Source organism: Balaenoptera acutorostrata, chromosome 13 (assembly GCF_949987535.1).
Source record: "Balaenoptera acutorostrata chromosome 13, mBalAcu1.1, whole genome shotgun sequence".
NCBI lineage: Eukaryota > Metazoa > Chordata > Mammalia > Artiodactyla > Balaenopteridae > Balaenoptera > Balaenoptera acutorostrata.
In genome coordinates, this window is record NC_080076.1 from 7627174 (window position 1) to 7653261 (window position 26088).

Consider the following 26088-nt stretch of genomic DNA (forward strand, 5'->3'; position numbering starts at 1 on the left):
TAACCACTGGGCCACCAGGGAAGTCCCTGTGTATGTTTTTTTAACAGTAGAATTAATAAATTGAAGGTTGGTATTTTGAGGAAAAATTGGCAAATCAATACTTAGTCTAATATGAAAATGATGGATAACTGTTTTGCTTTGAATGTAATAAGCAGGACTTAATGATTTTTGTCTAATTAAAAAGCAATATATGCTCAACAATAAGTTAGAATATAAAAGCAATGTAAACTATATCATTTCATAGTTTGATCCTCCATTTTACTTACAAAATGGCTGTTTTAAATTATTTTTCTCCCACAGTATCATCACCCCATACCCACCGACATCCTCAGTTTATTATCACCTAAGACTGTTCAACTTAGAAATATCATTGAAAAATTATTTCTCTTATTCCTCTGAACTGTTTTGTGCCTTTTGACCTTGACACTTCAAATCCACAGCTAAATCCTTCATACCCGTATAACTACAGATACTTCTCAGCTAGTATAAGTGCCTCCACAGTTTCCGTTTTTTGGTCCATTTGGGACACATGCATCAGGAACTACTGTCCTAGGGTTGAGCAAGGCAGCCACTGTTACACTCTTGGCCAGGCGGGCTTAGGTATGGGCTGTCAGAGTCTTGGTTAAATATCCGCAGTCTCTTTCTTCCCTCGCCTGATTTCCTTCTGGTTTCTCCCATTAGCCACAGTCAACTGGATGCCTGAGGGCCGGGGAGCCTGGGCGGTGCAGCCTTTTCCTGTGTACAAGTCAGTTACCTGCAGAGGCTGGCAGAGTGGGGAGGAGCCACTGGAGGGCCAAATGGAGAACAACCAGCACGCTAGCTGCCCCTCCCCCTTCTTCTCTTCCTCCCGGAGGTAATCTGGCCACACATACGTTCTCATTTTCCCTGACTTTGACAGACTCACTCTGAATTCTTGCCTTTGCATGTACTGTTTTCTTTGGCAGAAATTCCGTTACTCCATTTCTTTGCCTGGCAAACAAACTCCTACTTATCCCTCAAGCTCCAGCTCAAATGTCACCACTCTTTTACCTACACACTTGTAGAGGCAGCAAAGTCCGAACAACGGGACAAAGAAACATAAGGTCGGGTCCTCAATCAGCCACTTATTAGCTGATGTGGGCCAGGTACTTCTCCGATTTTACGTAGTCCCCCCCTCCCCCCCCCCCTTTTTTTTGCAAAATAGGAATGGGAATTGCTGCCTTGACATCCTTTCTCCAGGGATGAAAAAATCCGTGAGATAAAATGTTCTCTAAAATGCAAATCACTTTACAAATTTAGTTTTGTTGTGGTTGCTCTTACCATTGCTTAGATTTTTTTCTATTAGTTCAGACCGATCACAGTGCAAAAGGCAACTTTAGTGGCATTCACATACGAATTCAAATTCCTACTCACCCCCTTTTCTTTCTACAGCCCCCTTTTTCTCTCCTGTTCAGTTATTCCCCCCCGCCGCCGCTCTCATTTCTTTTTCGGCTTGTTTACTCTGAACCCAGGTATCCAAGGTCATTGCTTGATTGTGCAGGTGCATCTCACAGTTAAAGAGGTTAAGTCATTTAGTAACGGCAGGGAGGTAGGGGTGGAACGGGGTAGGTCATCCTAACAAAACGCTGCACTCTAAGTTGTAAAGTTCTGGGAGCTGAGAATTCAGACTGGCAGGGTCATAAACGAACCCCTCGCAGAGGGAGGGTGCAGGGCCGACTTGGGCTTCTGCGCGAGCCTCTGCAGCCCGCGCCGCAGCCCGCGCTTGAACGCCGGAACCCCAGGCAGGCGGGCGCGGTGGCGGGTCCGGAATTCCGGGAGGAGAGCACGAACGGGCGAAGACTACAACTCCCGACGTGCACGGCGGCCAAAACGCGTTCTATCCCTGCTTGACTCCTCATTCTTTCCAGTTCTTACGACGGAGTCCGGTGTCTAGGAACTGCATAGTAGTCACTATAGCGAGACTGTAAGCTTCTCTGTTGGCGCGGGGACCGGAACAGCTCACGGAATGCCTCTCACTCTTTGGGTCCTTCGCTCAGGCGTTGAGGAACTCGCTTTCGGACCGGCCGGGTTTCTAGGGGGACAGTAATTGTGGTAGGACGCTGTGGCGCGGCAGTTTAATTCTCCGGCGGCGGCTGATTGAGCGGGACGAGATGGTCCTGACGGGGCTCATCAGGAAACTGGGTAACAGTCTGAGTTGCCCCTCGCCAGGGTCGCCCACCCGTCGTGGCCGCTTGCTGAGAATGGCGGTGTCACGTTTCCGAGGCCGGGCCACCCCGCGACGGCTTCCTGTCTCGTCCGGGCTTCGGCAGGGCAGCCCCCGGGGGCCCACCTCGGACTTTGTGTAAACTCCGCAGTTCGCGTCCTGAATGCAGCAGCGTCCTGCGTGTGGAAAAAAACTGGTTTCTTTATTTCCTTCTTCACCCCGCTCCCGCCCCCAGCGTAGATAACGAAGTTTTAGGGTACATTCCCTGTGGGCGTCTCTTTGGAGTCGGGAAATAGCTCTGTGCTGTCTTCTTTGACAGGTCATCAGCTGGCCGAGATCAGGGCACGCGCTCTCAAGAATATTCTCTGCAAGATTGAGCACAGTTTAATCTGCTGTGCTGATCTGGTTCAGGAGAGGCTCCTCTTTCTCCATTTGCTGGAATGGTTCAATTTCCCGTCCGTTCCAATGAAAGAAGAGGTTCTGAGTCTGTTGAACAGATTGGTTAAGGTAGGATCATTTTGAAATAAAATAATCAAACAAGTGAGTATTGCGTAGTCATTTAATTGTAGCATTTGTTGAAAATTTAAATTATTAAAATTTAAAAAAAAAACAGCTGTGAATGTTGAATTTTAATTCATTTGGGTATATAATGCTCCATCCTCCTTTTCTCTGATTTGTGATGTTGAATCTCACATTGTCTCTGCTGTGTGCTGAAGTAACACAGTTTCTGAGTTCAGGTATGTCCTGATTTGGGGGATCGTCTTTGGAGGTTAATACTTGTCATTCTGTTTTCCCTTATGGTTCTGTTATTTACATGTTAAAATGAGATGTCTTTGTATAAGAGAGAACACATTTAAAGATAAAGTTACAGACCATGATACTAAATGGCACAAGTACGTTAAATTGTTTTTCCCGTATCTGTTTTTCAGATTTATGTTTCTCAGTCTGTCTTGAGAGTAGTTAGTTGTCAGGGTCAAATATCAAAGTGGCAGGTTTAACTTTTCCAAACTGTAAATCACTATGCCTTTGTAGGGGATACTTATTACTTTGGCATCCTTTGAGTGATTGGAGGTAGAAGAGGATACAGTGAGTGTCAGTGAAGAGAAGTAATCAATTTAATAAATAAAAGTAGGAACGGATAGTGTGCATTTCTAGTGTTCAGTGTCTGGGCTTTTCTCTCGTTAAGTGTTATTAAATGTTTTATGTATGTCTCTGTAAGTCTACGTCTTATGTATATCACCGCAAAAATTATGTTTTAAAAAGGAACATCTGGTATACCAAAAATAATGTCATGTTTTGACTGCTGTAAAATAAAGTCTAGAGATTTTGGTATTTATAGTTGTTCTCAAGACACTCCTTTTCTTATTTCAGTATCCCCCAGCAGTCCAGCATTTGGTTGACCTTGGTGCAGTCGAATTCTTATCTAAACTTCGTTCTAATGTGGAGCCGAATCTACAGGCTGAAATTGATGGCATTCTGGATGGACTTTTTATTCTTCCTTCAGAAGTTCCTGAACTGTATTCTGCATCTTACCAAACCAGTCAAACTGGTAACTCTTTGGAATCACTCTGATGAAATCAATCAGTCAATCAATCTGTTAAAATATAATATATTGGTTCTAATGGTTAATTCTAAGGAAAGGAACCTTAGATTAAAAAAACAAACAATCCTCCTCCTCTCCCGCCTGCAACTCTTATTTTTCTTATGTTAACTTACATGAATTTGATCTTAATTCCCCTCCTCTGATGTTACAGAGAGGAGGGTACTTGTGTGTTTTTGTTTTGGTCACGGGGCATAAAAGATGAAGTGACTTTCTTTTTTTGAGGCTAGTTTGACAGATTATTTTTTTAGCAATAGCAACAGATTTTCATTGAGCACTCATTACTATGTGCCAGACGTTGTTTTAAATATTTTATACTTGCATTTTGGGGGCTGTGTTCCTCATATAGGGAGGATGTCTGCCCTGCTCATGATTTTGTTACGGGGTCCAATCAAAATGAGCTACACATGGTATACTGGCTAAAATCAGTGTCAAAGAGACATGGATTTAAGTCCCAGTTCTGCCACTAGTTGGGTGACCTTGGCTAAGGTACTTAATCCCTCCAGGCTTTAGTTTTCTTATCCAAAAATTGGTACAATCAGCAAGAACATCTTACAGGATTTTTGTGAGGATTAAGTGGGGCAACGTCTGGACGGTGCTTAGTATAGGGCCCGGCGTATATTAAGCACAGAATCCTTGTCTGCTACAGTTACTTGTTATTACTTGATGTCCAGCATAGTGCCTTGCTCATGGAAAGCATTTAAATTGATTTGAAGGAAAGAAAATGCTCTTGAAATTTATGTGACTGAGTAGTAAAAGTATAAAAAACTGTGTTCTTGCTCATTTAATCTGTTAGACCCTATTCTTCTCTGTGCCAGTGCTGTACTGCCACTGCTGTGACCCTCGGTCCTGCTGTTAACAGGAACAACAATAGCAGCTGCCATTTACTGAGTTCTTGTGTGATTGTGATTTTTAACAGTGTATTTTACAATTTCTGTCTAAGCCATAACAAATAAAGTAGAATCTTAAATCATGAATTTTCAACCTAGTTCCTTGCAGGTGAGTTTAGAGGTATGGTCTAGGGCTAATTTTTAGTTTTCTGTATTAACATTAGAACTACTGGCATGAAAACGTCAAACAGAAAATTATAAAATTTGGTTTTAGCCTTTTCTTCATTCTCAATCTCATCACAGCTGAAGTGCTGAATATGTAATCATGTATGATAAGGGATCGTCAGAGTTATTGAAAGATAGTGTCTGACTCTTGCTTTTGACAACTTTTTCTTAAAAAACATGAAAATTGAAGTGATCAGGAAATATGTAGAGTAAGGGAGAGGAGAGAGATGGACTAAGAAGCTGAGATGAACAGTTCTTGAATAAATACCTTGTAACAGATTCTTTATGTACATTGTGGATGTTTTCATTCTAAGAAATAATTGTAGTTACATAACGGTAAAAGAGAGAGAAAAAAACACCTCAATTCAAAATTGACTCGGCATCCACGTTTTTTTCCTCTTTAGGAGGACAGATTATTCAGAGAACCATAACTGGATTATTTTTTTAGTTTTTAAAGTGATTCAAAAACTTAAGATAAACTGTTTATATTTGAAAAGAGCAAGTTTCACGTTCAGCAAATAATGCATCAGTAACACAGTAATATATATTTTCTTTTCAGAATTGCCACAGCAACCTGAAACCTTAACGGGATATTTTCCTCAAGACAAAAGTACTTTCCAGCAGATGGAAGTGCCTCCAAGACCTGTGGGTGTGTATCTACAGGGACGTAGGTCCTGTCTACCTGGGAAATTGGAAATTAATGTACTTTCCCTCATTGTTGTGAAGACATATTGTGGTCAGACTTAAATGGTTAAGCACCAAACTGAGTGTTTGTTCCCTCAAGTTAGGTTAGGATATAGAGTCTAAATGGTGAAACTTTATGTTATTCTAAGTGCCTTTGACCAGCTCTCTAGGCAGTGGTAACGGTGGCCGTGGTGCTTGGTGCTTATCGAGCCGGGAGTCTTTGTCAAGAGCTGAGCGGTGCACTGTACACGCCACCTCATTAATTCTCCAGCTCACTAAGCGGTGCTGTCGACCCAGTGACTCAAGCCAGAGGCTCAGGATCAAATTTGTTTCCTCATTTATCTTTATTCCAACATTCAGTTGACGAAAGAGTTCGGATTTAGAGCCTCTCTCGGGAATCTCATCCAGGTCTTTTTGCGTCTGGTCTCTGGTCGGTCATATGGTTCCTCCTCAAAGAGACCTTCCCGAGGACTCTAGCCAGTGATCACTTTTTATCTACATTTGGTTTTCTTCCTATATGTATTTATTAAATTATGTATTCATTTACTTCCTGTTTGTCTCCCTCATTATAAACTTAATGACAGCTGCAAATAGTGCTTTATCCTGTGTGGGTGTGGGGAACAGTGCCAGAAATGTGTTAGGCACTCAGTATGTATTTCTTGAATGAATGAATGAATCTTCATGGAGTCCCAGTGAGGTTGATACTGTTATTAACCCCATCTTACTGATGAGAACCCTGGGGCTTAGAAAGGATAAAACCTTTGTACTAGGTGACACAGTTAGGGCACGGTTAAGTAAGCATGTACTTCACCTCTTACTGCCTGCATAGTTGAAATGAAAAGGCTGCTTCCAAGGATATATCTGCGGATGTCAGGCATCCAATTTAACTCAGTTTAGAAGCCCTCTGTTATAAAAACGATTTCGTAGAAACTCTCAGGTTGAGTACAGCATAAGAAAGAACAGAAAACTTGTTCAGCTGTTAAAATACTTTACCTTTCCTTTCTGGAAAAGTTTTGTTAGGCTTATAGGGAGCTTTGGTTTTGACATGGTAGTTCTTTGTGTTTGTGGCTGAGAGGCTTGATTGAGTGACAACGAGAGACATCTGAAGGGAGACATCTGAAGGGAGTGTCTCCAGGGCTGGGAATCATGGGTATTTGAGTGAAGTGGTTGAAACATTCAGGAAGATTGAGATGGTAACATATTTTTATGTGAGTTGCAGTTTGTGGATTGATGGTGTGGCTTATTTTGGACACATCTTTATGTGTGCAGTATAAGCCTGTCCTTCCTTCCACCCACCTCTTGTTTTTCCCTCAGAAAGTAAACCCTGCTTTTATGTTAGCACTTTTGAAGGAAGCAACTGCTATGTTTGAGAATTTAATAATACTATTATCTGAATTTAACAATTCCATGCTCTTTTCAGAGCATTTGGCAGAAAGACTATTGGCCATTTGGAAGGGCTTATGTGTTGCCACCTTAACCTGTACACTATGTGTTTAAAAATAATTTGAAGGAGGGTAGTATAAAATTGCGTTCGGTTTCTCGGATCTCTTTTAATCTTGTCTGAGCACTGATATTTGATCTTTAATCTTATGGTCTTCAAGTCATCTTCAAAGAGGTTTAAATATCTAACACAATTTAGGATATGACTAACTATAGTATATGATTACGTTTATATCGTTTTTAATTTCTACAGTTAGAGATCTCCAAATGTCAGCTCCTTTTTTATTTATGCTCTATGTTCTGGTTAGCCACATGGTGAAATAGAAAATTTAATTGATGCTCTAAATGTCATTCAATATTGGTTTGTGTTTAATGCCCTTCTAATAATAATATATGAGTTCTGTTTAAATTATGAAAAGAGAGCTCTGTTATTTATTCTGTGAGGGAACAAATTTGCAGCTGATCTTTCTGGTATATTTTAGGGTACTGTAAGCTGTGACTTTATTTGAGGACTTGTTTTAAAGGTGAAGCCTTATTCTGAACATTGTGAATCTGTCAACATTGTCTCCTTTGATACCTTAAGTTTTGCTCTTCCATTAGCAGCAAATCCGACCGCGAAGTGTTTGAAGTTTTCTACCTTCCCTTGGCTCCCCCTGACCACAGCTGATAGGCATGTTCTCTCCTCTAATGAAAGGTACGGTACCTGATGTATTTCAGGTGTTTTGGCTTTTGGTATTGATATTTATACCCATGAAGTCTGAGAGTTATTACTGTACATTTTCATCAGGAAAAAAGATACTGAGTGGCTGTGATAGGTAGCAATGGGAATATATGAATGATTTTCAGTATTTCAAAAACCAAGCCAGAAAATTCCTATTTGCCTTTAATCAGGCTTCACATCAAGTTTCTTTTTTGTGCTTGGAATCCTGTGCACTCCTTGGTGATATGAGTCATCTCTTACTGACCAGATTGCCCGGCCATTGCTTAGGCCCTTGGTGAATAAAAATGGAGAAATTAAACATAAATGCAGTCTTTTTAGTAGACAGTATATTTCAAAACATGGACTCTGTTAGGAGAAGGTTGGGGACCACTGATCTGAACTGATGTATTGGATTTTATTTGGTCATCACCCCCAAAAGTAGATAGCCAATGTCTAGAAGTTTGGAGACTGTTTTCATGTCTAGTTTCACTTTTTGCTGAAACGTAATTTCAGTGAATGCCACATCAAATGAGTTGTCTGCCTTTTTTTGGTGAGAATCTGAAAAATAAAGACCAACTTCTAGAGTTAGGGCCCAATACAGGGGGATGCTATTAAATGACTTTTGATGATGGCCCTTTTTACTGATGGGCCTCAGTAAATTCTCTTGGAGTAACATATTGAAGAGGTAGCATGCACACGGGGATGGGGCAGGGGTGGTGCTGATCTGTCAGTTCTGAGTCGGTTGCTAAGGAGGAGGTATGGTCTCTAGTGGGCACCTGTGGCTGGTGAACTGTGGGTGGAGTGGAGCTGGGCTGAGAGCAGGTTTGGTTTCTTGGGGTGAGAGGTGAACCACTGCCACATCCCTAGGAGGGCAGATATTGTCAGAGAAGTTGAGAGGTGTCCTCTCCATGAGGTAAGAGAGGAGCACCAGCTTCATTCCCCTCGAGTAGGGAAGAGCAGTAAGGAATCTAATTCCTGGAATTTAACTCTGTACTTAAGTACATAAGTACTCTGTACTTGTGATCTCCTCTGTCTTATTTCCTGATTCACTTAGCAGATTTCATTGATCTCCTTTCGTGGCACTGTGATAGTCTTTGGGTATACAGTGGGGGATACTGTGTAGTCCCTGCTCTTGAGGAGGGTCTAGTGGGGCTACGAAGTCAACAGGCAGTTACCGTAGCACAGATTATGGGCACATGAAAGAACACACCTACCCCAGGGTTGTTCACTGATGAGGGAGGAGATTTGGGAAGGCTTCCCAGGGCAAGATGTCTTGGCTGAGACCTGAAGGATTGTGAATAGGTTACTTAGAATCTGGTATAGGTAAATTCTTTTTAAAAATAAATAATACTGTATTTTGTATATTTTGTAGCTCTTTAAGAAGTAGTAACCACACTTTAATCTGGAACACCTGTGAACTGTTGAAAGATGTTATCATGCAAGATTTTCCTGCTGAGATTTTCCTTCAAAGGCCAAAAATTGTTCAGGTGCGTTTGCTCTGTAATAGTTTTAGATTTTGAAACAGGGAACTTTTTGCAGTGAAACACATTTTGCAAAGTAGGAGTCCTTGGGAAGGAAATTTGCACTGCCATATTTAAATAATGAAGTATTTGGTTATTTAGACAACTGACTCTCTAACTTACTTAGATGGTGGTGGTTCTCGTGATAGGAAGTAGTCTCATGTGACACATGCGGCCCAGTTTGACGACCTTGAGCTTACCGTGTGTGGATCACGTGGGGAGACTAGACCTGGGGAGCTGAGGTTGGGCAGCAGTGACCGGTCTTCATAGTTAGAGTTGCATCACTTTGGGTATCCAGGTGTTTAAGGCACGGTGCTGGCTGCTGTGGAAATGTGGCAGAGGTGAGCAATGCAGGTGGATTCTTTGCAGTGCAGTTTATTGCATACGTGTACAGTAGAGAGCCTGGGATCCCGGGCTGCGATTGTGGTGTGTCCACGGCATCTGGTAAGGCTTGGTACCCTTGCTGCGCAGTCACGGGGCTGAGATGGGTGCCAGTGAGTGGCAGCTATTACTTCATACTGTCCCAGCTGTGAGTGATAGCAGAGGGAAAGCTGTAAATTATCAAAACATGCAAAATGATTTAGCTGTTTGAGATGTAAAAGGCTTGTTGTGGTTTTTAAGAAGTACTGTGTAACTTAATGTCCTGAATGGGGAATAATTCCTGTGTTCGTCACGATAGGTACTCAACTAACAGTTCAGATATGAGAAACACTGACTGTTGTATTTAAATTTTATCTTACTTTGACCCATCTTCCTGCATTATGCCAAGTCATTTTTGCCTCTTTCTGTTTCTTATGTTTTATTAATATTTGCACCTTATCTTAATTGCTTTGACTGTTCATTTAACCTCACTTAAGCTCCACATCCTTCTTTGAAAGTCGAGCACTTTGTTCCCTCCATCATTTTCATCGCTCTTCTTTATTTCAGAGCCTTTTATCTCTGTTGAAACTGGCCTTTGGAGGAGATGGAAAACATCGCCTGGCGTTGCAATCAGTGTCCTGCTTGCAGCAGCTGTGCACGTATTTAAGAAACAGACTTAACTTTCACCGAGATCCAAGTTTTTTCTCTAGTAAACAAGGTATTTATGTTTATATATTCCTTGGTCACTGGTGGTATTTGTAGATTCTTCCAAGAACTCCCCATTATATTTACTGTCAGGGTTATTGTGTATACATTTTCACAACATAAATTCCCCATTCCTAAATGTAATCAAATTATAATCTTTGAAAACAAACTGTATGAATGACAGAAGCACTCCTGATCCCATCCTCTTTTTTTTTTGATAAGAGACATTTGCAAGGTGTTTTTCTCCCACATATGCTGAGTGTTGTTGGGAGCTAAGGACCAGGATTCTGAGTCCAGCTATTCATGTGGGACTTTGGGCATTTTAGCAAGTTATATGTTGTGTTAAGAAATTGTTTGGTTTGAAAAATACCTATTTGTATTTTATGAAAACTTTTTTTTTTAATTTTTATTTATTATTTATTTTTGGCTGTGTTGGGTCTTCATTTCTGTGCGAGGGCTTTCTCTAGTTGCGGCAAGCGGGGGCCACTCTTCATCGCGGTGCGCGGGCCTCTCACTATCGTGGCCTCTCTTGTTGCGGAGCACAGGCTCCAGACACGCAGGCTCAGTAGTTGTGGCTCACGGGCCTAGTTGCTCCGCGGCATGTGGGATCTTCCCAGACCAGGGCTCGAACCCGTGTCCCCTGCATTGGCAGACAGATTCTCAACCACTGCGCCACTAGGGAAGCCCTATGAAAACTATTTTTATGCAACTTGTGATGTAGGCAGATATTATATGATAGCTTTTCAGGGAAAAAGCACCACCTAATGGCCAAATAGAGTACTAGGCTGGCCTTGTCAAACTAGCATTTACAATTTAGGATTTCTATGCACTTATATAATACAATATATATTGAAAGTCGAATATTAAATTACAGTGATTTGTCATCCTGCTTCATAGTTCAGCCCTATTTTGTTGAGAGTTTCACTGATCCTGTGCTACTTGAATACTTATCCTTTATGTTAGCTTTATTATAGACCTCGGGGCATGGGGTTTCCTCATTAACATTCTTGAGAGCTTGTGGGTACCCCATATTTCATCAGAAAAAGAGTTATAATGTGGGTAAAAATAGTGGATAAATCAGAAGACTTATTCATGTATTAAATAAATATTTATTTATCACCTACTCTGTGCCAGCCGATACTCTAAGGGGTATAACACTGAACAAAACAGATAAGGTCCCCGCCTCTATGAGCTTGTATTGTAGAAGGTTGGGACAGGTAGTAAACAAACAAGTTTTTAGATATGAAGTGCTCAAAGGGAATAAGAGGGGTGATGTGACAGAATGTGACCGGGGCTGTGGCTTTCTCGGACAGGATGGTCAGGGAAGGGATCTGACAGGAGGCGAGCTGAAGGGTGGGAAGGGACCTCCGCTTGAAGAGCGGCAGGGAGGGAGAGTGTTGCAGGGAGGTCAGAGGCCTCAGCCCTGAGGGCCACACGCTTGAGGAAGGAAAATCAGGCTGGTGTGAGGGGAGCGTAGTGAGCGGGCTGGGGGTACAGAGAGGGGAATGGGGTGAGGTCGGAGAGGTGGCCTGGGGCCAGGGTGCAATGGCCCTGGCAGACCTTTGTAAGGATTTGGTCAGTATATTCCCAGTATTGTGCGAGCCTCACCATCATCTGTTTCCAGACCTTTGTCATCATCCTAAGTGGAAGCTCTGTAACCATTAAGCAGCACTCCCCATTTCCCCTTCCCTCTGCAGCCCCCGGTAATCTCTCGTCTATTTTCTGTCTAGGTCCCTAGACAGAGAGCGGGATTGTACAGTATTCATCTGGCTTATCTCACTTAGTGTAATGTTTTCAAAGTTCACCTATGTTGTAGCACGTGTCAGAACTTCAATTTTACGGCCGAATGACGTTCCACTGTATGTACACGTCACATTGTATTTATGTATTCAGCTGTTGGTGGACGTGGGGCTTGTTCCCGCTTTTTGACTGTTACAAGTGATGCTGCAGTGAACGCTGGCATATCCGTTCGAGCCTCTGCTATCGATTCTTTGGGTGCATACCAGAGCAGAACCGCTGGGCCATACGTTGATTCTACGTTTAGCTTTCTGAGGGACCGCCAAACGTGTCCCACGGCGGCTGCGCCGTTTGACATTCCCACCAGCAGCGTGTGAGGCTGCCAGTTTCGCCACAGCCTCGCCAAAACTTTTTTCTTTTTCTTTCTTTTTTGTTAACTGTAGTCCTCCTAGTAGGTGTGAGGTGGTATCTCATTGTGATTTTGATTTGCATTTCCCTAATGACTAGTGATTCTCTAGTGACTTTTCATGTGTTTACTGGCCATTCGTATATCTTTGGAGAAATGTCTATTAAAGTTTTTTGCCCGTTGTTAAATTGGGATGGTTGACTTCTTGTTTTTCATTGTTGAGTTTTGGGAGTTATTTATATATCCTGGATACTAAATCCTTATCAGGTATATGATTTGCAGATATTTTCTCCCATTCTGTAGGTTGTTAACTTTCTTTTTTTTTTTAAAGATCTATTTATTATTTATTTACTTTATTTATCTTTGGGTGTGTCAGGTCTTCGTCGAGGCACGAGGGATCTTCGTTGAGGCATGCGGGATCTTTTGTTGTGGTGCGCAGGCTTCTCTTTAGTTGTGGCGTGCAGGTTTTCTCTCTCTAGCAGTGGTGCGTGGGCTCCAGGGCCCGTGGGCTCTGTAGTTTGTGGCACACAGGCTCTCTAGTTGAGGCGCGCGAGCTCAGTAGTCATGGCGTGTGGCTTAGTTTCCCTGCGGCATGTGGGATCTTAGCTCCTGGACTAGGGGTCGAACCTGCGTCCCCTGCATTGTAAGGCAGATTCTTTACCACTGGGCCACCAGGGAAATCCCGGTTGTTACTTTCGTGTTAATGTCCTTTGATGCATGAAAGTTTTAAATTTTGTTGAAGTCCAGTTTATCTCTGTTTTCTTTGGTTGTTTGTGTTTTTGGTGTCATATCTAAAAATTCATTGCCAAATACAAGGTTGTGAGGATCCACCCCTATGTTTTCCGCTAAGAGCTTTATGGTTTTAACTCATATTTAGGTTGTCGATCCATTTTGAGTTAATTTTTGCACAAGGTTTGAGGTAGGGTCTCTGATAGTGTTTTAAGCGGGAGAGTGCATGATTCGGTCTCTAATGTTGTAAGTGAACACTGTTGGCTGAAAGGTTCCGTGTAATCAGGTCAATTAGACATGAACCTAAATGTGCTAAGGGAGTATTGCAGAAAAGGTTGACTTTTACTTTTACCTCATAGAAGCATTTCTGCTATCTTAATTTTGTTAATTTTTTTTTTCTGAAGAATGACAAGAACTACATAATCAGTAATCTGTCTCTACCAAGGAATACTTTTATTCTTTTTTTTTCCCCCCAGATACAGTTTCCCAAAATTCTTCTCTGTCTTATTGTCATGAAGCAAGAGTCACTCATCATTCCCAGAATCCTTCTCCAGGAAGCAGCAGCCCTCGGCCTTCTGTGGTGGGACGCACAGGCCAGCGACCCAGAGGAGACGGCCAGGATTGGGACGCCGTGTCTTCCAGGTGACTGTAGGAAAGCCAGGGTAACTTGTGTGTGTGTTTGAGTTTTAGAGGGAGATTGTTGTTTTGCTCTTTCGTCTTTTCTTTTGAAACATTAACACAGGTATTGGCCTTGTGTTAAACCAGTGACTTTCATACTTTTTTGACCATGATCCCCAGTAAGAAATAAGTATTATACTGCAACTCGGTACTCAGTACACAGACATATACTCTGTGTATGTGTGCGTGTGCATCTGTGTGTGTCCACTGAAACAACATGTTCACAAAATTGTTCTCTCATTCTGTGTTACACAGTGCATTTCTATTTCATCAAAAAAATGGTGATTCTGACCCACTAAATTGTTTTTAGCAGCCACAAATGGAGTGTGATCTAGTTTAAAAGCATAGTTTTAAATGTTAGATACTTTTTGATAACATTTTAAGCCCATTTTTGTAAGTTTAATCATAATTTAAATGCGTTGGTGTTTACTATTAAAGGGAATGATTGGAGAATCTATAAAACAAAGTCCCCTTCAAGGTGCACAGTTTATGGTATTTTATTTGTTGGTGTAAAGAAAGATTTTTATATATCTAGTTTTCTTAAAGGGATTGGCATGGTATTTGTGTGTTACCTCATCCTTAGGCTACAAGCATCTTAAAACCTCTTTTTTTAAAAAATTTATTTATTTTATTTTTATTTATTTTTGGCTGTGTTGGGTCTTCATTGCTGTGCGTGGGCTTTCTCTAGTTGCAGCGAGTGGGGGCTACTTTTTGTTGTGGTGTGCGGGCTTCTCATTGTGGTGGCTTCTCTTGTTCTGGAGCATGGGCTCTAGTTGCGTGGGCTTCAGTAGTTGTGGCACACAGACTCAGTAGTTGCGGTGTGCAGGCTCAGTAGTTGTGGCGCACGGGCTTTGTTGCTCCGCGGCATGTGAGATCTTCTCAGACCAGGGCTCGAACCCATGTCCCCTGCGTTGGCAGGCAGATCCTTAACCACTGCGTCACCAGAGAAGCTCTTAAAATGCTCTTTTTAAGTCTTTTCTTGAGTGTCATTCTGCTAAATGCTCAGTGAGACCAGCACTTGTCTGTTGGCTTGATGTTTTTCTTCTGACATGGCTACTGCTGCTCCAGGCTAACACTGACTGAGGCTTGCTGTGTGTTTGGTGTTACGTCAAGTGCTTCATGTGCTTTGCCTCCTGTGGTCGTCCTCATAACAGTCCTATAATAGGATCGGTATTATTATTATCATCATTTGATAGAAAAGCCTGAGGTTTGGAGAGGCTGGGAGCCAAACCCCAGTTTATACAGTTGGTAAAGAGCAGGGCAGGGGTTTGGACGGTATGGTCCGAGAGCCTGTGCTCCTTATCCTACAAGGTAGCTGGTGTTGATCAGGCATGGTTTTTCTCTTTACCTCATTCTCTGAGCTGTATCTAGTGTGCTATGTGCTTGTAGATTTTCACTCCTGAGTGAACGTCCTCCTGGGCCCTTTCAGAGTTTGACAGAAGCCCAGCTCATTTCCATATTTTGGGATGCTTGGTATATTGGAATTGAAGAAATGACAAAATGTATTAAAATTTGGGAGTTTTACATGTTCAGTAGTGTTAGTGCATCTCTGTGATTCAGCTTCAATTGTGGATAACATCAAAAGTCAACATTTTGAGGTGCTTTGTAAATGTGAAGTTCAAACCTTTCTATAGCACTTTTATCCCCACCCCACTCCTTTACACCCAAGGTAAAAATTTTTTTATAAAGAAAGCCAAGAAGGGATGTTCCATTTTGGGGTACATTTTCAAAATCATATGATGTTGACTGTACTAAATAAAGTAATCCATTTCTCATCATGTTTTTCTGGCATTTTCTAGCATTCTTCAGTTGCTAACATTGGCTTACTTAGAACATTTGGTGAAAATCACAGAAAATCTAGGAAACCATACGAACTATTTAGTTTTGCCTTTATAAGTTACGGAAGAACTTTGCTATGAATCTGTTTGCTTTCCTTTAGAAATGGATGGGTTATCAGTGTTCATGTCGATTGCTGCTATAGCAATGTTGACACGTTCGGAGAACATCAGTTTGAAAAGCAACGTATAAAAAAAGCATTCTTGGTTTCACTTACAATTTTGAGCCATCTTTATGGAATTTGATCTCATAAATTTGTCAAGGTTGCTGTAAATCTGACCAGAATTGTTTCATGGAGCAATATAATTGGGCACGGTATGAGTCTCCTAATATGCCAGGCAGCAGCTATGCCGTAAATCTGTTTGTGGGCTGTTTCCATACTCAAGGTTTATTATTATCCTTGTCTGCTTTACAGTGGAAGTAGTAGTCACGCTCATGTCGACTCAAGGGTCTCCGTCCCTTCCCCTTTGGACACAGTGCACCTGGACCTGCCAGAGCTGGAGGCTGAGGACACGCTAGAGCTGCGGTTCCAGCAGCTGAGCCTGCCCCAGCTCTGCATCTCCATCCTGGAGTCTGCCGTTCCTCTCTTGAGAACAGGTCGGTTGTCCTTGAAGTCAGAGTTCCTTTTGTATGCTTTGTGTTTGTTTTGTCTATTTTCTAGGACTCTAATTTTTCTCATTTTTGCTTTCTATCTGTCTTAGGACCTTTAAAATCTGGATTTACTTATCTTTTGGGGTACAGATTCCTAAGAACTTAGTAAGGTCTTTATTATCTCTTAATTAAACGTGAATGCCATGGCGCACTGTTCAGATAGAGTATCCCCTTCCATTTCTGGCCTTTTATTGCACAGACTTCCATTTGTGTGTGGCTATTTTAAAGGTAAGCACTGAAAAAACAATGCAACTGGAGTAAGTTAGAGAAGATGGACTGGCATGAATAGACCAGAATAAAAAACTCCTTGGCTTTTGCTCTTTAGAAATTTTTTGAGTTGCTTTCAGTTGTTCACTCCTCCTACTCAATTTTTACGTGAGCTAGGAAACATGTTAAAAACCATAACAAACCCAACACTGGATTTGTACCTTTGCAGTAATTTCTTTTTCTCAAAAAACAAAGCAAAACTCAGAAAACCCAAACGTTCTGGAGTTACCTTTTCTCTCAGATGTGCTGGGTAAGTTTGCAAAGATGTACTGCAGTATACACTGGGATGTAGCTGTGCTTTCAGTGGAGAGCGATGAGAAGGATAACAACATGGCCGATGTCCGACAGAGTCTAGTAATCAAACAAGTTACCGCGCACTGAGTAGCTGCTGTGCTCGGCTGCCGGATGTGCTCCTGTGCACATGATTCTGTGCACTCCTCACACTGACCTGTTTTATACACCCCTTAGTGGTGATTACTGCTTTTCTCCCTGTTTTACAATGAGGAAGCTGAGGTTTAGAGTGCTTTAGAAACTTATCTGAAGTCAAACAGTGAAGAACAGAGGCTTGAACTACGGTTCTGAGACCAAAGTCCATGCATTTTGCAAGGTAAAGAAAGGTTTGGGATAAGTAATGATTTTTATTCTCTAAATATATACATTTTAAGTAGTTGATAAACTTGTCAAAATATAAATACAAGATAAACAAGTTTTGCTTTTTTTGGTTTATACTGGCTGAGTAAAAAATCTATCCCATGCTGATGGTTCTTTAAGTCCTATGGCTATTTTTTGACTGCTTGGAAGTGATAGGGAAGAAGGCAGGAGGTAGGTGTATATTTGGGAACATTAACAATTTTTTTTATTCTGAAGAAAACTCTGTACCTTAACTTCTCACTGACTGAAGAACTCTGCTTCCAGGAGTGAGGAATACATATTAATTCATGTACTAATAATGTGACATGAAGGAAGATCTGAACTTCGACATCATCAAGTGTATATGTTTGTCTGCATGGTGTACTGAGGAGAACAGTTTTAGATTTAATGATTTTGCATTTAACCTTTTCTTAATTTGCTGTAAAAAGTCAGATTGATAATTATAGAGCTGTATCATGGTACATAAAATTTTCTAAATGTTCTCTTGCCCTTTTGTGGAAAATTATTGCATAATTTGCATTTGTTCAGTGTCGTAAGAGATTTCTAAGAGAATTTGCTCCAGCTGTTCTCATGAAACAATTAATCTAGACCCTTATGATCTGGTAGTTTGTTTTACTTTTATTCATTAGAAGTTGACCTTTGGTATGTGGGACAGGAAAGTCTTGATTGAACATTCACCTTACTTAGAATTATGGGTGGTGGAATTCCTTTGTTATTCTATCTCTGTGGAGAAGGGAGATTGCTCAGGTGGGTGTGACTCTGACAGCACAGTTTCCTCCGGAATGTTTTTAGAGTTTAAGGTGAGTGTAGGTTTCCCAGGCAACTCCTGTGTAGGAAACTACTAATTCATGACAAGGCTTAAGCCTTCTAGTCCTAAGTGGGAAATTTATTAGACTGCATCTTCTCAACTAAACCTGTGCTTTGTCACCTATTACATGTAACATGGATGGTCTCTGAATCTGAAAAGTTATTTTAGTCTATCTCACAGTGCTTTTAGTTAGATTATTGTTATACTCTTCCTGAGTATCTTTCCCACTTATGAGCACATTTGATTTTTTGTAAATAGTGTTAAGATCAAAACAGAAGTCTAATGGTGATTGTATATTGTGACTTCCCTATTCGTCTCTTTTAAACAATTCTAAAATCATCAAAAAATAAAAATAAAAAGAGAAATAGGAATTTGGGAGCATTAGCTAATCAGAGGATTGAGAAATATGATATTCAGCTTTATTTGAATTAACTTTTTTTTCTTCTCTCTCTCTCCTATTTGTATTCCTAGGTAGTAGACAAATGATAATAAGAGTTCTGGAATTGCTTGCAGAGGATATGGTACTTATTGGTGAAGCGATTTCAGCAGATATCTGGGATGACAGCAGTCTTTTTGCTATAGATATGGTGAGAATCAAGGTTTTCCTTGGGATGTGGGTAATAATATTAGTATTTTATTTTATCTTGGTCCTTTTAAGCTGGTTTCATTGTCTCATTAGTCTTTGAAAACTTTCTTTGTTTTAGACGCAACAGATCCCAGGCTTATTTTGTGCATAGTCTGGAATAGGCCATTTCTCCAGAGATTCTGGTTACTTTTAATGGAGGAAATGTATATCAAGACCAGAAACAGGCTATTAGGGCTGCTTGCAGTTACAGTGATATCATTCTTTCCCTTCAGTAATAGAACTAGGAAATCTGTATTTAAAAAAAAACTCATGAATTCAGACTGCTGCTTCTGAGTTTAAACTTGTATTTCTTTGCTTGGACTTTATTGTCCTTCATAGATTCTTAGCAACATCAACATAATTGCTTATTAGTTTTAACCTTCAGCATAAAAGTAAGTAATTTCACAGCAGCAGTATTAGTATCACTGTGGTCAATAACTAATAAAGTTCAAGATTTTCTTGCAGTTCTTTTTGACTTAGACTAAATCTCACTAAGTATATAAAGGCAAAATTCTGTGCCTTAAAGTCACTCAAAAGAATTATTTTCTCTGTTACCAATTCTGTATACAGTTAGATTTTTGTTTCCATTTGTTTTCATTTTTGGGAATTGTTTTCTCTTCATAAAAATGTAACTCAGGGATGTCTCCCAGCCATCCTGTTTTCTAGTTTATTTTTTCCATTTTTATTTTAGTTTTTGCAAATGTAAGAAAATAAGTACGTAGATTCTTATTCCCCCTCTGACATCTTACATAAAAGGTGGTATATCATATACAGTTTCATACCTTGTTTTTACAACGTAAGAGTAAATCCTGTATAGTAATTAGACTTATTGTTGTGACCATTATGTATAGAAATATTGAATCACTATGTTGTGTAAGTCAGTTATTCTTCAAAAACAAGCAAAGAAACGAACTCAGAGAAAAAAAGGATCAGATTTGTGATTAACAGAGGTGGGAAGTGGGGAGAGGGGGAATTGAATGAAGGTGATCAAAGGTACAGATTTCCAGTTTTAAGATGAATAAGTACTAGGATGTAATGCACAACTGCTGTGTGTTATGTATGAAAATTGCTAAGAGAGTAAATCCTGAGGGTCTCATCACAAGGAAAGAAAACTTTTTTTCTATTTCTCTAATTTTGTTTCTATATGAGATAATGGATGTTCACCAAACTTAACGTGGTCATCATTTCATGATGTATGTAAGTCAAATCATTAAGCTCTGCACTTTAAACTTATACAGTACTATATGTTAACTATATCTCAATAAAACTGGAAGAGAAAAGAATGCATCCTGGATAGGATGGATGTAAATGTAGGCATGGAGATTATTCCACGTTCATATGTGGAGATCTTCATTCTTTTTTACAGGCTGCGAGTGCTTCATTGTGTATTTATTCACTCAATAAACATATGGATAGACATAATTGCTAACAAAAATTATGTGAAATGAGTAATGTGCATTTTAAAAAATTAATTAATTTATTTTTGGCTGCATTGGGTCTTCATTGCTGTGCAAGGGCTTTCTCTAGTTGTGGCGAGGGGGGGCTACTCTTCGTTGTGGTGTGCGGGCTTCTCATTGCGGTGGCTTCTCTTGTTGCAGAGCATGGGCTCTAGGCGTGCAAGCTTCAGTAGTTGTGGCACATGGGCTTCAGTAGTTGTGGTTTGCGGGCTCTAGAGCACAGGCTCAGTAGTTGTGGCGCACGGGCTTAGTTGCTCCGCGGCATGTGGGATCTTCCCGGACCAGGGCTTGAACCCGTGTCCCCTGCATTGGCAGGTGGATTCTTAACCCCTGCGCCACCAGGGAAGCCCTCCCCCAATTTTTTTTATCTACACAAATCTTTTGAAAAGAAACACAACTGAAACATTTTACAGTAGGTGTAATATATTGTTTCAAGTCCTACAATTTATTTATAAAATAGGGATAATAGTTCTTAATCTTAGTTTTTCGTTAGTCCTTAAGGTTATCACATTATTCTGTAGTACTTTTAGAAGATTTTCACATATTGAAGGTTTTCAACAAGTGAGTTTTCCTTGAGAAGTGTGAAGAATGTTTTATCAGTTGCTTCTTAAAATAGCTCAAGTTTCTTGGCCAGAACATTTATCTGTAAAAGTTAGTCATTCATTTTTAACTTTTGGCTGCTGATCTTTTATGATTCAATGAATTATTTTTACTTTAAAGGTTAAATCTGTTGTGCAAGTGCCAATTGGTATGTTAGAAATGTTAAATAGTACTGCTGGAAATTATATTCGACTTACTTATTTAAAAGAATAAATGCTTCCTAGGAAAAATCTCATCCCTTTGGGCTATATATTAATAGAAGCAGACAATTAAGTAGAATTCCTTAATGTCCCTACTTTTGTGATGTTTACACAGAAGGCAGAAGTATATTTTTGTCGTGTCATTAAAGGAACAAAGTAATAAATGTTGACCAATTCAGTAATTAAATGCCTGTAGATATGTAATCAATTCCCTAGATCTTTCCAAGTAGTGCTAATAGCATTCATGTCTGGAATTCCATAACTCAGTTTATGTAAGCATAGTCAAAGAAATTTTTTCTCCATAAATTGAATATTTTTATTTCACTCGAAGTAAATAAAAGAAAAAATATTTTCACTGAAATTATATTTTGTTAAAATAAAAAATTTTTTTGGTAAGCACTTGTAAAAGTTAGGATGACCTGAAGTATGTCATCCCTTTTTTGCTTACCTATGAAATTAAGTTAGTTTTTTCCTTATTCACATGGTAAGTTAGGTTCACGGGAGTAAGGCTCTTTTCCTCATGCCAGATAACCCCAGACTCTTGGGGCTGTTTTCTGTTCGTTTTTTGCCTTTCTTCTTTCTGTCACTGCTGTCACTCAATGTCACGAAAAGCAGTCTTTTCTCCTTCTTTATGACTCATTCCTTCTAAATTCCCGTCTGACCTGCTGTGAGCTGGTAACTTAGATTTCCAGGCGTGTTGGAAGAATTGCTGGTTGAAGTTCAAGTGAAGTTGAGAGGATTATGAAAGTTTCTAGAGAGAAGGGCTTGGTATCCAGTAAGGGCTCAAGAAGGGTAATTGAACCAGATTGTGAATTTATAATTGGCTGAGTGGGATCTCTAATTAGCATATGCTTTTCCTGCTACTGCCGCCAGGCCAGAGACAGGTATTTTAGTTCACCAAACATTCTTTGATTGCTTATTATATGCTAGTGATAAACGGAATACTGCCTGCCATATCAGTAAACAAAGGATGTCACAGTCATCGGGCAATTGCAGCCACCTCCGATGGTGCGCTGGTGGGCCCTGAGGAAACTCAGGAAGGAAAAGAATACCTGCCATCTAGCAGCCATCAGACTGCAGTGATTTCAGTGAGCCCAGACGCTTGCATCTTCCCATACACAGAAAAGCGCTAAATTCCTTAACTTGAGATATCTGGTTTTCTTTAATTAGCAGTAATCTTTTGACATTCAGACTACCTGCCCTTGGTTACAGAACTCCCATGTATCAGGGCTCCCCACCTTGCCCCCTCGGAGCAGTTCTCTCAGGGTTACTTGAGATGCGGCCTCCCGGGCTTGAAGTCCTAAAAATTCCCACTGAATAAAACATAACTCTCAACTTTTAGGTTGTGAATAATTTTTTAGTCGACCCTGGGCCCTGGGGGTGCAAGATGAATAAGCAGCAATTCTTTTCACTCTTGTGGGAGATAGATAAAAAATTGACTGTATTCCCCATGCTGTACATTTCATCCCCATGACTCATTTATTTTGAAACTTGCAGTTTGTACCTCTTAATCTCTCTCACCTATTTCACTCATTTCCCCCCTCCCTTCCCCTCTGGCAGCTACCTGTTCGTTCTCTGTGTCTGTGAGTCTGTTTCTGTTTTGTTAAGTTTGTTCATTTGTTTTGTTTTTTAGATTCCGAATATAAGTGAAATCATACGGTTTTTGTCTTTCTCTATCTGCCTTATTTCACTTAGCATAATACATTCTGGGTCCATCTGTGTTGTCACAATTGGCAAGATTTCATTCTTTTTTATGGCTGATTAATATTCCATTGTATGTATATGTGTGTGTGTGTTTGTGTACATATGTGCCACATCTTCTTTATCCATTCATCTGTCGATGGTCACTTAGGTTGTTTCCATGTCCTGGCTATTGTAAATAGAGCTGCTATAAACATTGGGGGGCACGTGTCTTTGAATTGGTGTTTTCATTTTTTTTGGATATAAACCCAGGAGTGGAATTGTTGGATTATACAGTAATTCTCTTTTTAGTTTTTTGAGGAATACTGATGCTTTTTTCTGTGGCGGCTGCATCGATTTACATTCCCACCAACAGTGTACAGGGGATCCCTTTTCTCCACATCCTTGTCAACACTTGTATTAGCGGTCTTTTTGTTGATAGCCATTCTGATAGGTGTGAGGTGATATCTCACTGTTGTTCTGATTTGCATTTCTCTGACTAGTAATGTTGAGTATCTTCTCATGTGCCAAGGGTGCTTTGAAAACACTCCCAGCCGAGAATCTCAGGGAGGGCTTTTTGTAAATCATGACTGAGCTTGAGTTTAAATTACGAATACGATTTGGCTAAGAAAGTAAAGGTAGGGCTTTTTGTCTGGCAGAGGGGAAGAGAATGATGGGGAGGAATGAATAGTGCTGATTGGTAGTCAAGGGTAGGGCTATTGGGAGGAATGCAGACAACCAGAGCATAAAATGTGAGGTGGGTGTGGTGGGAGAGAGGCTGGAGGGTTCAGGTGGGGTCTGCTCACAGCAGGCTTTTGACGAGGTGCTGAGTAGTTTGGCTGTCATTCTGGTAGTTTGGCTGTCATTCTGAAGGCAGGACGAGCTTGCTCTTAAACACAGAAGTGCCTGGTGAGACTTGCATGCAGAACAGTAATTGGCTGCCTTGTGGAAGGGGAGTGGGGAGTGTGAGGCTGGGAGCATATGGGGGAGAGTCACTTATTTCAAATGCTTTGCAGAATCCAAAACCTGTTTTATGTTGTGCAGATAGTGGAGAAATTGTGTTTGCACTATAAATTCTGTTCTATTGGGAATATTTAGAATATTTTGCTCATCTGATGTTTTAAGTCTGTAATTTTGTAAAAACTTTGACTATCCTCTGAAAACTGGCTCTTTTTTTTTTTCCTGCATCAACTACTTTATAGCTGTTTAAATATCATTAGCCCAGCAAATTAAAACTGTGGACCAGATAGTATTGTTTTAAAATCCTTTCTTTTCTTAAAACATTAAAAACAAAACACTTTTTTTTTTTTTTTTTTTGGCTTGGAAGAAGTGTTGGAAATAGTAAAAGCTGCAAGACTGATTCTTACAGTATTTAATACTTCCTTTTTATACTATTTTGAGAAGTACGTCAATTCATCATTAGAATTAGCAAGGTTATTTGAAACAATTTCACAAGTAAATAGATTTTTACAAAAAGCCTTGCAATACTGAGGTCTTAAATATGTTCACTGATTTAAATTGTAAATTGTCAAAGTTAGTCTTGAATAACAGAGATAGGTTGTTTGTAGATGTAAAAAAGTATTCTAATGGAGAAGCACTGGGTGGAAGAATTGCCTGTCCATGTAATAAGACTGTGACTGCATTTCTAATTTGTTTTCTCTACACCACTGGTTATTAATATAAGTGCCATTAAAATTTTCTATTTTAATTTTGTAAGGGTGGCCCTACGTTTGGTTGAAATTTTTAACTTTTAGTTTTATTTCCGTGGGCTCAAAGAACATAGTCTTAAATATACATTGACCATTTTTTGTGATTAAGTAAATGGCTAGTTTTAGTCAGTGTTCCTTGGAAACTCAAGGAGTTGTAGTCTTTGAAATGTTCAAAGTTTATATCTGTTTAATTTATTAATTAAGGTAAAAAAGACTGAGTTAAAACCTTTAAATCCAACTTCAGGTTTTGCTTGATATTTATGTTATTCAGACCACAATGACTCATTCATGTTGGGTCTTTACTCTCTATTATGCATTTCATCAATAGAAAATTACCTAATTTATCTAAATTTTTTTGTTCTAAATCATTATTTATATTTCATACATTTTTGTTCATATTTCACTACACTAGTTTTTTTTTTGAATTTTTGAATTTTATATTATGTATTTTTTTAATACAGCAGGTCCTTATTAGTCATCAATTTTATACACATCAGTGTATACACGTCAATCCCAATCTCCCAATTCATCCCACCACCACCCCCACCCTGCCACTTCCCCCCTTGGTGTCCATATGTTTGTTCTCTACATCTGTGTCTCTATTTCTGCCCTGCAAACCGGTTCATCTGTACCATTTTTCTAGGTTCCACATATATGCGCTAACATACGATATTTGTTTTTCTCTTTCTGACTTACTTCACTCTGTATGACAGTCTCTAGATCCATCCACGTCTCTACAAGTGACCCAATTTCGTTCCTTTTTATGGCTGAGTAATATTTCATTGTATATATGTACCACATCTTTTTTACCCATTCGTCTGTCAATGGGCATTTAGGTTGCTTCCATGACCTGGCTATTGTAAACAGTACTGCAATGAACATTGGGGTGCATGTGTCTTTTTGAATTATGATTTTCTCTGGGTATATGCCCAGTAGTGGGATTGCTGGGTCATATGGTCATTCTATATTTAGTTTTTTAAGGGACCTCCATACTGTTCTCCATAGTAGTTGTATCAATTTATATTCCCACCAACAGTGCAAGAGGGTTGGTTCCCTTTTCTCCACACCCTCTCCAGCATTTATTGTTTGTAGATTTTTTGATGATGGCCATTCTGACTGGTGTGAGGTGATACCTCATTGTAGTTTTGATTTGCATTTCCCTAATGATTAATGATGTTGAGCATCCTTTCATGTGTTTGTTGGCAATCTGTATATCTTCTCTGGAGAAATGTCTGTTTAGGTCTTCTGCCCATTTTTGGATTGGGTTGTTTGTTTTTTTAATATTGAGCTAATTGAGCTGTTTATGTATTTTGGAGATTAATCCTTTGTCTGTTGATTCGTTTGCAAATATTTTCTCCCATTCTGAGGCTTGTCTTTTGGTCTTGTTTATGGTTTCCTTTGCTGTGCAAAAGCTTTTAAGTTTCATTAGGTCCCATTTGTTTATTTGTGTTCTTATTTCCATTTCTCTGGGAGCTGGGTCAAAAAGAATCTTGCTGTGATGTATGTCATAGAGTGTTCTGCCTATGTTTTCCTCTAAGAGTTTGATAGTGTCTGCCCTTACACTTAGGTCTTTAATCCATTTTGAGTTTATTTTTGTGCATGGTGTCAGGGAGTGTTTTAATTTCATACTTTTACATTTTCCTGTCCAATTTTCCCAGCACCACTTATTGAAGAGGCTGTCTTTTCTCCACTGTATATGCTTGCCTCCTTTATCAAAGATAAGTTGACCATATGTGTGTGGGTTTATCTCTGGGCTTTCTATCCTGTTCCATTGATCTATATTTCTGTTTTTGTGCCAGTACCAAACT

The 26088-nt window shown here is 39.9% G+C and overlaps 1 protein-coding gene across 5 annotated transcripts in view; it reads left to right on the plus strand.

Moving 5' to 3' along the window:
• Nucleotides 1–1965: 1965 nt before the first annotated feature.
• The window catches only part of RTTN (rotatin), a 142542-nt gene continuing 118419 nt past the window's right edge, over nt 1966–26088 (plus strand). For 4 of the 5 annotated variants that reach the window (XR_009005111.1, XM_057527198.1, XM_057527197.1 and 1 more), the window contains exons 1-10: nt 1966–2160; nt 2502–2689; nt 3554–3731; nt 5397–5486; nt 7562–7655; nt 9034–9148; nt 10109–10259; nt 13595–13760; nt 16048–16229; nt 18481–18596. Coding sequence is in view for 4 of the 5 variants with exons in the window: in XM_057527198.1 (XP_057383181.1) it covers nt 2130–2160; nt 2502–2689; nt 3554–3731; nt 5397–5486; nt 7562–7655; nt 9034–9148; nt 10109–10259; nt 13595–13760; nt 16048–16229; nt 18481–18596 (1311 nt within the window). In the remaining variant the exon portion in view is untranslated. The remainder of the gene's footprint in view (nt 2161–2501; nt 2690–3553; nt 3732–5396; nt 5487–7561; nt 7656–9033; nt 9149–10108; nt 10260–13594; nt 13761–16047; nt 16230–18480; nt 18597–26088) is intronic. The other variant, XM_057527199.1, reaches the window with a different exon arrangement.